Genomic DNA, 14,467 nt, shown 5'->3' on the forward strand with positions numbered 1-14,467 from the left:
TACTTTTGCTATATGCATGCTACTCCCACTCTACCCAATGGGAGTTTTGCACAAACACTGAGTACAAAATGTGGACTTTTATGTAATTTTCGTACAGCAGTGAAAATTATCAACTAAGAATACTGCTACATATTTTTCAACATATTCACCAGTCTGGAGACCTTACAAACACAGTAAACAACAAACATTGTTTAAAAAAATTGGAAATAGTCAAAATCAAATCAAATACACAGAGAATCAGTCTTGCTGCTAGTGTAACACATACACCTCAAAGATTTTTTTGTTTTCTTTCTTTTTTTGAAGAGGATACAAGATGGCAGTTCAGGCAGCCCTGTACACACTGTGAATTTTAAACATTAAACCACTAAAAAGAACAGCAGAGTTATCATCATCTACAGAATTCTGAGGCTATGTAGTTTCTCTGGGTTTTTTGTTTACTTTAGTGACCTGAATTTAGGGTTAATACATCACACTGATATAATTCACTTGTGATGACTGTAGACTAAAGGTGTTTCTAATTCCTATATGATTTTTACCTCTCTCTGTCTGGGGAGTAGTGGTCATCTATTGCACGATGTCTATCCATTCGGTTCATGGTATTATAATGTGCAGGAGTAGATCGAGTCCCTCGAGGTCCCTGTTCCACATTCCTACTGAGGACATAAAAGCCATCAAAGTCTTAGGGTGAGTAGTGCACCATGTCCTTATACTGATTTGTAAAATTAGTTCTGTTAATGAAAATGTCAGCTATAAAAAAAGCTTTAAGAGGTTTATCTTTCACATACTTGTACTGTTACATAATTATAAATCTCATGGTGAATTGTTGACGTAGTGGCTATCATTATTTCAAAGAGAAAAGGCACCACCTTCGTGCCACAGATACTGTGACTTTAGCACAGGAGGGAATCTGAGCCATTGTACTTACAGAGTGATGCATTGTAGCAGAAGTCTGCTTTCTAACTGAGGGATTATTGTAGAGAACTAGAATGTTCCAGGGTCCATCAAATACAGGGCTGGTGTTTTGCCATATTAGGCAGAGGCAATCTACTATGGAGTGAAATGAGGACTACTAAGGGAAAATTCAGCCTGCCAAGCAAATTATCACCTGTACAAATCACTAGATATCAGTTTTGCAATGAAGCAGCAGCACAATAATTTGCATAATCTAGGAGTTTAAAGGAAGAAGATTTATTTTAATCAAACATTTTCTATATTCCAGTAGCAACAAGTAATAATTATAGTGGGTAAAATCCTGGCTACACTGAAGTTTTACCACTGACTTCAGTGGGGCCAAGCTTTCACCTATATTTTATTCAACATAAACTTTGGTAACCATTGGTATTCAATGACCCCTCTTTGCCTGCAGAACCATAGAACAAAGCAATCAGTAGTAGGAAGAAAGGAAGGTAGTACTATCAACTGCAAAGTTTGTCAGGTAAATACAATATTTTCACTTGTATGTTCACAGAGTTTATTAGGAAAGATATTTAAAGACTATCATGCAATGAAGGAAATGCATATATATCTTACAATTGTGTTATAATTTTAATGATGCAAACAAGATCTATCAGAATAATAAGGTATTTCCATATTCTTGGCATTTATGGTCCATACTATGAAATCATGATGTATGCAATGACAGAAATCTTCATAGAAGTTGTATATACATTAAACATTTATTCAAGTATATTTTTGTTACATACGCATGTGTGCATTCATGCACACGTAAATACATATGTGGATACAAAATTATGTTAACAAAATGATAAGGTTATAAAGTCAAACACTCAAATGTTAGGAAGTGCCAGAATTAAGGCTTCCTTGTATTACTCCTGGGGAAATTCTGTGCCAAAAAATTAAAAATTCTGCGCCAAACAAAAAAATTTGGCACACAATATTTTACAATTCTGCAAAATTCTGCATATTTTCCTTGTCAAAATAACACAATATAATCACATTTAAATAAATTACAAAAATAATTGAAACTAAGTACAATACAATGGATGGAGAATGGGAGTAGGGAGCATTGGAGGAAATCCCCAACCCCCCACTGTCTAATAGTAATGTAGCTAGTATTGACCCTTTACATCTAGTTATTAGTTAACAAATATATACAGTCATATGCTCAGTGTTACATCATAGGCAACTGAAGAGCAAGTGAGGGCTAGGGACTCAAACTCATAATTTATATTGGCTACTGACCATTTCCAGAAAGGTCAGTAGCAAACAGTTCATGGAGCCCATTTTGACAGGAAATTTTTTCAGTCCAAAAATTTAGACCAGTTCTAATACCTAAAACATCATAAGCATTTATAAGGTCAAACTGTCCTTTACAATAAGGCTCCTTTACACCACTCTGGCAATGTAAAGGAGCCTTAAAATTTTTACACCTGTGTTATACTCCTGGGGAAATTCACTAAAAACAATGGAAACAATGTACTAAGCAGGCAGGCTGTTACATTCTGCTCTGCCTGAGGGGACAGAGCCTGCTCCACAACTACCTCCTCAGAAACACCCCAAAGCCCTGTCCCCTCCCTGCCGAGCGTGCTGCAATAGTGAGCGAGAGGGATGGAGTGTCTCTCTCTCACTTGCACAACTGCCCAGCCCCACTCCCGATGGTGATTTACATCTCTACCAGCTGCTCCAAGTGCCCAAATTGACCTGCCTGCACTGCCGGGGAGGGGCACATGACCACTTTTGCAGCTTCCCTTTGCTTCCCCATCAGAAGACATTTTTCTGCGGGGAAACAAAGAAATCCGTGGGGCCATGAATTCTGCGCACATGCAGTGATGCAGAATTCTTCTCAGGGTATGGTATGTATGAATTATGATAACCTAACTCAGCATCACATAGAAAGTCTGTGGCAGAGCCAGGAATAGAACCCAGTTCTCTCCTGTGTCCCAGTCCAGGGCCGCAAACATGAGAAAACATCCTTTCTCTTCTTGCAGTCTTCTTTCTCATTAACTGTTCATCCTGTGCACTGAATAAGGCACAAATAGTATGACAGCACATAATTAAAGACAGTATACTAATGCCATGCAAGGGAACTGAAGAAGGTTGTATAGGTAACCTTAATTCTGGCATTTCCTAAGTTTTGAGTGCTTGAGACTGTCACCTTAATGTTATTTTAACATTTTAAAAAATGGTATTTCCTAGATATACTAAAGGCAAACTGAAAAAAAAATCCTATCTTGCTAAATTATTTTCTAATCGTGTCATATGTTCATAGATTTTAAGGCCAGAAGATACCATTGTGATCATCTTACCTGACTTCTGACATAACACAGGCCATATGACTTTCCCGTATTAATCCCTGCTTCAAGTTCAATAGCTATGCTTGACCTAGAACATCTCTTTTAGAAAAATATCCAATCTTGATTTAAATAAATGAGATCAGAATAAGTCCCTCTGTGTGTTCTATTTAGCTACTTCCTAAGTAGGTTTTTATTTATAGAAGGGTTGTATTTATTTATTTTACTGGATTTTTAGGTAGGAACCTATCATCAGTTACCTCTATGTGATGAATTATGATAATGTGTGTGATGTTACCTGTGCATAATTAATAAAAATATGTTGTTACTGAGAAAATAGCACGTAAGTAAGTAAAAAAATAACTAAATAAATAATAGGACCAGTAAATTAACAGTTTAATCTAAAAAAAGAACAAAAGGGAAAACAAAAGAGAGAGAGAGAGAGAAGCAGAATTGTTATGGAAGAGCATGCAGACATGTACTTGATTCAGAATATTTGACACTGTGCACTCAATGTTTAATGGGCAATATTAACATTATGGCCGGATCGTCAGCTGGTATTAAATCAGTGCAACTCCACTGATTTCAGTGTAGCTACCCTGAATTACAGCAGCTGAGGACCTAGCCCTCGAAAGTGACACTAAACACCAAGAGGAAACCCGTTCTACTCTATATCTCTACTTTTGCATCCTCTTGAAGAAACACATTTCCATGAGGGCAATGTCTGTCCATGCTTAACAAGATTGTTCATAAATAGTATTTTCAGTCCTGTAGTAAACATTATCTTATGTAGCTGGGGTGTAAGGAAGATGTCCTGATCTTTGTTTCACAGGATCAGAGGCTGCTTGAGGAAAAGGAGGTATATTCTTTTCTATATAAAAAGTTGTTGCTTCCAAAACGTGTTTAAAAATGTACTCATGTACAGAATCTTTGGATTTCCCAAGGCTTGGTCATTTACAGACATAGTGGTACAAAACAGCCATTGACAAACTGATTAAAAACAAAAACAAGAACACTTCATATCATAATACCTTTAACCTTGTAAATCTCTCTTTAAAAGAATGGGGATAAAAATTTCTATTGCTTTTGTGTCAGACTGATGCAAAAAAAGTGAAGGAATAATTTACACACAGCTATATTATTAAAAACTCATTTTTCATTATTTCATAAAGAGCAAACCAATTACTCTGTGTTTCTATCATTCACTAATTTTTCTTGGGATCATAGTTATTTCAGACATCCTCATGGATTTCAACAGCACTTAATTTCATACCCTCACAGGCACTGAATCCATATAAGTGATTTACCTTTGTGGAGGAGGGACACTGGGAGACCAAGATCTAGTCCGTCCTATACTATCTGTATGGTGAGAGGACCCTGATCGAGAGCAGTGATTGGATGACATCACTTGTTCTGGCACTGATAACGTTGAGCTCTGAAGATCTCTTCCATTATGTCGGTAATCTAAAGAAAATACAAAAGATGAGCAAAACTAAAATCACATTTGGGTTTGTTTGTTTGTTTATTTTCTATTTTATTAAGTATGTAGCACTTGTTAAAGATGCCATAAAACGTGAAGAATAGGGCAATGTTGTTTTGACTGTTGACAGACTTATGTCTGTTTTCAAATGCATATAACATAAAATATGTGTATAGATATGTTTCCTACATTTATGATGGAATGTCCCTTTAAATGACTAGCACTTAAACTGCCATGTATCCAAACAGTAATTTAGAGTAAAAAGATCTGTGAAGAGTATGATACATTAATTACATTCATTTAAAATATATTTTATTTGAACAATAAGATATACAAAATTAGTTAATGCAATTTCTAACAAATGGTGTAATGTCATGATCCATCACTTTCCATAATTCAAAATCCTTCAAAAATTGGTGATCCTAAAAGAAAAGTAAAGTTCTAGGGGGCAGATGGGGAGGTTTGGGAACTCCTACTTCAGAAACAGGTAGAGCAGCACTGACATACTGAAATGGGATACCACTCTTGGGATCAAATTTAAGCAATAGTGATTGCTTTGTAAATGTATATAAGAAGGAAAATGTGGATGTCCTGAAGTTAACATCCTTGATGTTTAGATAGTATGACTCATGAAAAGTCTTAACAGAAAACCTACCAAGTTATAGAAGTACAAAATGCAATCAGATGGCAAAATGCAAACAAATGGTCCTTTTTATGACAGCTGTACCCATTGTACAGACATCAACAGAAAGAAATGGAATCAAAGGGAAAAAAGAGATGGACAGACTTTCTAAGATATTTCATATACACAAAGTAGAAACTCATTTAATATCAAGTTTATGGAGAAGAGACTCAGCAGGATGAGCATATGAATATGAGATAAATGTTGGTAGGATGATAGACTCATTTAGGTGGAAATATATCTCCAGCTTTGGAAGGAATTGCAGATAAGTAAATACCACCATTTTGTCCTACTTAAATCTGCCAATTCCTGAAACTGAAGTCACTGCCCCAGGAACATTATCTTCTAGGTAAGAAATATGGGTACTCACAGATACTGAGCAGCTCTAAAGGAGCTTTCCTGAGGTTTGTCAGGACCACACTAATATCCAGTGATACAGGGAGCTGTCACAAGAGATGGAAGAATTTTAAAACTAATCCCGATCACAAAGGGCTGCAGAGACACTGGTCTTCAAAGAGCTTATGACAAGCCATAGTAGTTACCCAATAAACATGGATGGAATTGGTTTTTCATCCAGAAGAAGTTAGTTAAACAGTTTGGTGAGGGGTACTTAAAGGAATCCACAATGGCCTGATTACACAACACTGAAAAATGTTGCCACTTAAAGTTATAAATCCTTCTGGCAGACATCTGAGATAGCAGGAGGACTTGAGACAGAACACCTATGGAACTCTACCCTGTCAAGAACCAAACTTTTCAAAGTTAGGGTTCTCAGCATAGGAGAGAGCAAGACAGTCTGGTTCTGAGCAATTATCTGTGGGAACAGTCACTGCTAGCTGCAACAATGTGGAGAATCGTACAAGTTTGAGCCTATATTGGACTACTAGGATACTCAAACCCTTACATCTAAGCTTGTCAGGACCTTTGCTAACAGAAAGGTACCGATAGAGAGGCACGCAGGCACCACCATCACCAGTGATGTCCTTTAATAGTCTGGTCTCTTCCTGGCATCATGAGCAGAAGAGTAGTAGTTTCTTGTTTAGGTAAAAGGGAAAGAGATTCATAGCTGTTGTCCCTGAAAGCCTTGCTGGATGTCTCTAGGCACACTTGAATCTAGTCAGTGTGTACAACGGCATGCAAGGTAGTGTCTTTTGCTTCTGTCTTCACCTCTCATGGGGAGAAAAACGGGGTGATCCCGGAGACAGCAGAGTGACCTCATGTTCCTTTGCATTCTGTAGAGATGTTCCACTAATTCTGAAGTTACCCTTTCCAGTGAATGGAAGAACTTGAAGCTTTGTGGACCCCCATGTGGAATTCAGATACCTACAGAAAGCAGACCTTCAGGTATTCACTCTTCAGCCAATAATTCTTGGCAATATACCATATACATCAAAGGCTGTCTGCAACTTATACTGGGTCAGGTCCATAACTTCATGCACGAAATTGATAATCTATCCTGGCATTCCCTGCTTGGAGAAGAAATTCAACTAAAGCATGAGCATTCATCCACACCCAAATTTTCTCTCTGGCCTTATAGACTGCAGTCCATAAGAGAGTAGCCACAAAACAGTAGATCCACTTCTAAAAGGACTGCAGCATTGAAACTCTGTTCTGGGGTCCAGTTTCATAGATTCGGATGGTTTTCTGTTAGCCACAGCAGGTCTCTGTCATGTCTTCATTAACTCACCAGGAATAGGACACTGCCATATTATTCCAATGTGCTCCTAGTCCAGGTACTTCTCAGTCTTGACCCTTGGTAACAAACTAAACCAAACCCAACTGACCTAGAGTCATGGTTTCAATGAAGCAAGACCTTGTCAAGCAAATCTAGTACCCATATATATCATGCTTGACTCCAAAACAAAGGATGCAGCAATCATGTTAATCTGCAAGCAACTTCTTCCTGCTACATACACACTTCTTCAATTCTTAAGATTCTTTCTTTCCTCCTTTGTGTGGATCAAGGGAGAGAGATGCCATCCTGTAAAAGAAAACAGTATAAATACTAGCTGCATTTATTGACACAGATGTATGAACGCAAAAAACACCAAAACACTCAGTGTGGCAGATGTCCAACAGGATGCTCACAGAATGCGTCAAGAGATACAAGCCTTAAAATGTTGAGAGTTGATGGACATATCTATGTGTGGAAGACCACTGGAGCAAAGTCTTGACATGTCAAAGCCTTGATACCAATGTGCTGATACAACTCCTTGTAACAACAATAGGGTTTTCAGAACTTGAGTCTAATGTTTAATTCACATTCCTTTAATTAAGGTTGTGTTTTCCTCATCACCATTTAATCAGATAAAACCAGTTTGGTGTGTTTTTACTGCTTTTCTTCAAGAGCATAAACAATTAGAAGGTTAACTAATTTATTATACTTCCATAAAATACTAAAAAAAATGAAAATTTGATTGATCATACAGTGTAAATCAAGATAGCCAAATCAAGGAATTAACAATAATACAAATCAGAATTGAAGAGAACAACTTGAGATCAACAACTGGTCAAATCATTGCATGAGCCCAACCACTAATCAAATCACAAAGTTAACAAAACACCAAAGATTAAATGGTTTACTTGGTCTTTCTTTCTCTATGCAGTTTACTTAGCAGTTATACTTTCCCTTATTGAAACAATGGGTTAAGTTTTAATGTGTTAAATACCACAGGTGACCTCTAGTGCTCTGTGGTAAAGTTTTCTTTCAACCTAGGTTAACCGATGTCCAATGGTAATTTGCATTATGGGCTTATATGCATGCACTATTACTGGCCATACACATGCATTCATGCATGCCTAAAAAGGTTAAGATATGAAGTCTTTTCCTGGCAGGTGTCTCTGCACAGATATTCAAGTATCCTGTTAAGGAAAAGAACAAAACACGAAAGTTACTAAGAAAAAGATAAAGGATCTGCTCTTCACCTTGCTTGGTCTGTGGAGCTTTACAGTCAGTCAGAAACTGCAGTTTGGAGAATTAGGTGATGTCTTGTGGCTCAGGTATTGTCAAGCTAGCAAGCACCATCCTCTGGTCAACTGGCCATTCTACAATGCCTCAATCTCTACTTTCCTTTGGAGGGAAAGTAGGAGTATCAGCCATCTCATTGTCATCGTGGTGACCTCAGGAGGAACACACTCTCTTTCACATTTACTAGGTCTTTTAACGGAGAAACCCAGGCTGGTGTTGTCCCAAAGGATCTCCTCAGCAATCTTCTGATCAGAGGATCACAGACTTTGGACTCCAACTGCATTGTCCAATCCTGGTCAAGTGAGGTCAGTCTGACCTTTGGTCCCCTTTTGGGGCCCTACTTCCTAGGATACTGGTTCTTTGTCACATGCACAAATCTGGGTGTTTGTCCCAAGCAAGCAATGTTAGGGGAACAATAGGAGGTAATGATTCTACCAGAATTATCTCAGCTCCCCTTATCTGGGTCAACAGTCAGAGCTCCTAAACAGCTTCTTGACCATTTGGTCCTGGCCACTTTTTTGGTCCTAATTTATGACCCACCGTCCTTTGACTTAGAAAAATTCTTCCTTTCCCATTCATATGTCTCATGCATATACTTTCACAAGGTCTATGAGGCCTAATGAGCCCAATAAGAAATTGCAGAACTGTTGCACAGAATGAGAAACTGGTAAACTGTGTGATAGGTTATTTTACTCTATCAAGTTTCTGCTTCATGTCTTCATTCCTATAGGCCTATATGTCCTACATTCAGAAACAATCTAAGTCAAAATAAAAGACACACTGGTGCTCAGATTAAGAGATTAGTGGAAAAGATAGTTTAAGGGAGTTTGAGGCACAGACCTCAAGAAAGTTATATTGTGCAGCCACATACCTCAAAGCATCAACAAAAACAAACTATAATTTATTACTTAAGTAGTGCCATAGAAACACATGCTGCTTTACAAAACAAGGAAAGATTCTTCTGAAGTAAATGTTCAGAAACTAATTTCTTATTGATGAAATTGGTATTTGTAGATGTCATAAATATAAAGGGAAGGGTAAACACCTTTAAAATCCCTCAGAGGAAAAACCCTTTCATCTGTAAAGGGTTAAGAAGCTAGAATAACCTCGCTGGCACCTGACCAAAATGACCAATGAGGAGACAAGATACTTTCAAAAGCTGGGGGGAGGCAGAAACAAAGCCTCTATCTCTGTCTGTGTGATGCTTTTGCCGGGGACAGAACAGGAATGGAGTCTTAGAACTTAGTAAGTAATCTAGCTAGATATGCGGTAGATTATGATTTCTTTAAATGGCTGAGAAAATAAGCTGTGCTGAATGGAAAGGATATTCCTGTTTTTGTGTCTTTTTGTAACTTAAGGTTTTGCCTAGAGGGATTCTCTGTGTTTTGAATCTAATTACCCTGTAAGGTATTTACCATCCTGATTTTACAGAGGTGATTCTTTTTACTTTTTCTTCTATTAAAATTCTTCTTTTAAGAAACTGAATGCTTTTTCATTGTTCTTAAGATCCAAGGGTTTGGGTCTGTGTTCACCTATGCAAATTGGTGAGGATTTTTATCAAACCTTCCCCAGGAAATGGGGTGTAAGATTTGGGAGGATTTTGGGGGGAAAGACGTTTCCAAATGGACTCTTTCCTAATAATAATAATAATACCGGTTAGACGTTTGGTGGTGGCAGCGAAAGTCCAAGGGCAAACGGTAAAATAGTTTGTACCTTGGGGAAGTTTTAACCTAAGCTGGTAAAAGTAAGCTAAGGAGATTTTCATGCAGGTCCCCACATCTGTACCCTAGAGTTCAGAGTGGGGAAGGAACCTTGACAGTAGAGAATGCAGGAAAAAGGGAAGGTTGGTATATGAAAGATGCCATGTACATGAGGTTTTTATTAGGGCTTTCTGGAAGTCAGCAAAACCAGAAAGCATATAACTGAGCATTGATAGGCAGATAAGATAAGCTAGTGAGACAAATGGTCAGGTATTGAGCAAAGGTCTTTATATGACTGGGATAAAGAAGAGTGGAAAGTTCTATAGGTGAGATAGGGCCAACTCGTGGCATATGACTGATTAGTGAGAGGTTTTGCAGGCCTCAGAGGGCCAAAAAAACTATGAGCATGTTGGGAACATAAGATACAAGAGTGAGAATTCCATTCAGATAGTATCTTGGATAGTTTAGATGTCATGGCAGATGCTCTAATAAAATATTTTTTATATTTTAAATTGTTATATAAAATTAAGAAATTAAGCTATGTTGCTCAACAAATCGATTGTAGGCACAAAATGGCATTGTGAACATAACTCAAGATATGTTTTAAAGGTCTAGGAATTTTAAGAAGTGTTTAATGTTATCATGCCACATTTGAAATAAAATGATACCTGCAAATCAGGTTTGTAAGGAAATGCAAGACTGAGCTACAGAAATTGAAATAATTAGAAATGCACTGTGTCTTAAAAATATTAATTTGTGATGTATTATAGCCCGTATGCTCGCAATGCACTTTCTTTAGTTCCACAGGGGAACCTGTTAGCTCTGGTCATATTTAAAATCTTCATAAAAAATCTTAAGAAGGAGTAAACTGTATACTAATTCAATTTGCTGATTATATTAAATTGAGAGTTGTTGCAGGCCCTAGGAAAGTCAGAAAAATAATATACTTTGTCCAAGGAGAGGCTACAAATATGGACAGCATTAGATTTAATGTGGAAAACACAAGTTAATACGTATGGGGAAGAATAATATCAGAGACATATTCAGTGGATGGCAGAAAGCTGAGAAGTCATAACGCCAAGAGAGGCGCTAGCAATGATTGTGAACAGCAAATTAGATACAAGCTTACAATGCAATGTGGTACCAAAAATATCAATACGCTTTTCTCTGCATATGCACAGGCAGAGTGTTATGTACCATAAATATGACAATTCCCTTTTATACAGCATTGAAGAGATGGCAGTTAAGACACTGCCTACACCTATGGACAGTATTTAAAATTTGGGGAATACAAAGAAGGGCAATGAAAATGAGTAAAAGCACAAAGTATTGATTTACAATGAAAGATTTAAAAAGCTGAATATTTGAAGGGTGCCCAGAAATGTTACTAAAGCAATCATTTTATATCAACCTGATCTCTTTCTTTGAGAAGATAACTGATTTTCTAGGCAAAAAAAAAATGCAGTAGATCTAATCTACCTAGAGTTCAATAAAGTATTTGACACAGTTCTACACTGAAAATTATTAAATTAGAGAATCTGGTGATTAATATGAGAATGAAAAGGTGGGTAAGTAACTGCTTAAAGTGGAGACTTCAATGGGGCATGCAGAAGGTGAACGGTCAGTCTAGAGCACTGGTTCTCAAACTAGGGCCGCCACTTGTTCAGGGAAAGCCCCTGGCGGGCCGGGCCGGTTTGTTTACTTGCCGCATCTGCAGGTTCAGATGATCATGGCTCCCACTGGCCACAGTTCGCCGCTCCAGGCCAATGGGGTTGCAGGAAGCAGCGCGGGCTGAGGGATGTGCTGGCCGCCCTTCCTGCAGCCCCCATTGGCCCGGAGCGGCAAACTGCGGCCAGTGGGAGCCGCGAATGGCCGAACCTGTGGACGCGGCAGGTAAACAAACCAGCCCAGCCCGCCAGGGGCTTTTCCTGAACAAGCGGTGGCCCTAGTTTGAGAACCACTGGTCTAGAGGAAGGTTACTAGTGGAGTTTCTCGGGGATCGATTTTGGGACCAATATTATTTAATATTTTCATTAATGAGGCCCTGAACCAGGCTAATGCACTCCTAGGATACATCAGGTTAGGTATTTCCAGTAGAGATAGGGAAGTGTTATTACCATTATACAAGGCACTGATGAGACCTCATCTGGAATACTGTATGGAATTCAGATCTCCCATATTAAAGAAAGACGAATTCAAACTGGAACAGGTGCAGAGAAGGGCTATTAGGATGATCAGAGGAATGAAAAACCTACTTTATGAGAGGAGACTTGTTTCACCTAATAAAATGAAGACTGAGGGGAGATATGGTTGCTTTCTATAAATACATCAGAGGGATAAACATCAGGGAGGTAGAGGAGTTACTGAAGCTACGGACCAATGTAGGCACAAAAACAAATGGATATAAATTGGTGATCAACAAGTTTAGGGATTAGTATCTATTGCTTGTAGGTATTCTTCAGAGTAGGAGGCAGGGACGCTGGCATGTGCCATAGGGACTTTGCAAGCTCCAAGAAAGTATTGTTTATGGGAAGCGCTACTCTCCCTGGGGATGAAGGTTGCAGTATTTCCACTAATTTATGGGCATTCTCTTGGACAAATTGAATACCCATGGCTACAGCCATCCTCCTTAAAAGGGCCTGGTAAGATTTAAAATCTGGGACGGGGAAGCTGAATCTGGGACAGTAGAATCATCCAGAGAGATGATGATAAATGCAGTGGAGCCAAAGTGTAAAGTGTGATTCTGTTGCTGCAATGTAGATTTAATAGATGCCATACTGGTCTGTGTATCCCATCTAGATGGGGTATAAGGACAAACAGCTGGAGAATTTGGGGATCTCTGCCAAGAATCAGCAGTCGACTGGGATCTTGGAGACCATGAGACACCCCATGGATTTCAGGGGGGCCATTTCAGAAATGGCACCAGAAATGGCACCAGAGGCCAGTAGATGCTAGCCCAAGCCCAGACGTCCCCATTCTGATCTCAGACTGATGTTGGTCCTCCACTGAAGATCTAGAAGACTTGTGAGACCAGTCCCAGGGAGGAGATGTGGAGGAAGAAGCTGATTGTGGACTCGAGAATAAGGAGCGCCCTGAGTGGTTTGTAGGTAATGGAGGGGCCAAACCTGCCGCAGCTACTGCACCCCCCAATCAATCCAAAGTCCAGCGCTGTGTTGAATTCACAGGCGATACTACAGACTGTGTCAGTATGGGCTGGAGACTCGAAACCACACTAATGTTCAGTGCAAGAATCAGTGCTGGGGCTGAAGACTGTATCAAAGCCGAGGTTGGTAAAAGAGCAGAGATCAATCCTGTTGGCATAGAGACCTGGACTAACATGACCCTGGGTGCCAAAACTGGAGTTAGTGCAGAAGAAGAATGTCTTGGTACCAATGACAAGACATATATCACATCTCTAGCAGGCCTAGTAATTGGTACAGAAGAAGGCACAAGGCCATATGGCAAAGCAACAAATCCAGATTGTGCCGGTACCAGTAAGAATATCCTATAGAAGAGGAATCCTGAAACAGTGCAGAGTTGGTGTGATGAGAGCTCACTTGCCTCTTGTGAGTGCTTCTTCATGGTCAGGTGTGTGCCTGCACTTTTTTCTCAGTTCAGTGTCTCATGTCCACTACTGCCCTCTTTAGGTGGATCTTTGGTGACTCAGTCCTCTGGCCAAGTGACACTCAGTCCATGTGAACATAAATAAATAAATCCCTTCCATGGTGAACATGCCAACAGGAATTATAGCAGTACCCTCAGTTGGAACTCCCTGTAGCCCTCCCCAGGCTCAGTTCTCAATCTGACCAACCGAGGCTATCACAGCATCCTGGTTGGCCTTTTCATCTGTAGCCCTCCCTGGGCTCTGTCCTTGTTCCATCCAACAGGGCCTATATCGGGCCCTCAGCTGGTATCAGCCTGCAGCCCCATCCCTCAGCTCAGGTCCTTAATCAGTCCAACAGGGCCCATCATGGTACCCTTGGTTGGTTGATCTGTGGCCCTCCCTGGACTCAGTTCTTAAACTGTCCAACATGCCCCATAATGGTACCCTCAGCTGGTTGATTTGCAGCCCTCCCTTGGCTGGCTTGCAAGGTCCCTACTCTGTAATGGAGAAGTGCCTCCAGGTCTTCCTACCTTGAGACTCTTTGCCACCTGGTCCAGCACTCTAGCTGGATTTGTCTTTCAATTTGATTTCCTTTTGGGATATATCAAAATTCCCAAATGTGGCCTGGTTAAACTCCCTGTGCTCTGGGCTTTTAAGCCACTTCCCCAGTGGCTGTTGGGGGGTACCCAGGCCCATTACACCCACTATTCCAGGTCCTGACCCAGGAACCCTACGAGAAACAGCTGTTTTCTGCATCCCTTTGACTATTCACTACGTTCCCT

The 14,467-nt window shown here is 39.6% G+C and overlaps 1 protein-coding gene across 3 annotated transcripts in view; it reads right to left on the bottom strand.

The window, feature by feature from the left end:
- Positions 1-14,467, bottom strand: part of RIMS2 (regulating synaptic membrane exocytosis 2) — a gene marked incomplete at its 5' end in the record, with an annotated part of 744,128 nt that overhangs the window by 218,969 nt on the left and 510,692 nt on the right. For all 3 annotated transcript variants that reach the window (XM_084618867.1, XM_084618865.1, XM_084618864.1), the window contains 2 exons: positions 537-653; positions 4,559-4,715. In XM_084618867.1, the coding sequence (XP_084474993.1) occupies positions 537-653; positions 4,559-4,715 (274 nt within the window). The remainder of the gene's footprint in view (positions 1-536; positions 654-4,558; positions 4,716-14,467) is intronic.

Source organism: Lepidochelys olivacea (assembly GCF_965140295.1).
Source record: "Lepidochelys olivacea isolate rLepOli2 genome assembly, chromosome: 2".
Taxonomy (NCBI): Eukaryota; Metazoa; Chordata; order Testudines; family Cheloniidae; genus Lepidochelys; species Lepidochelys olivacea.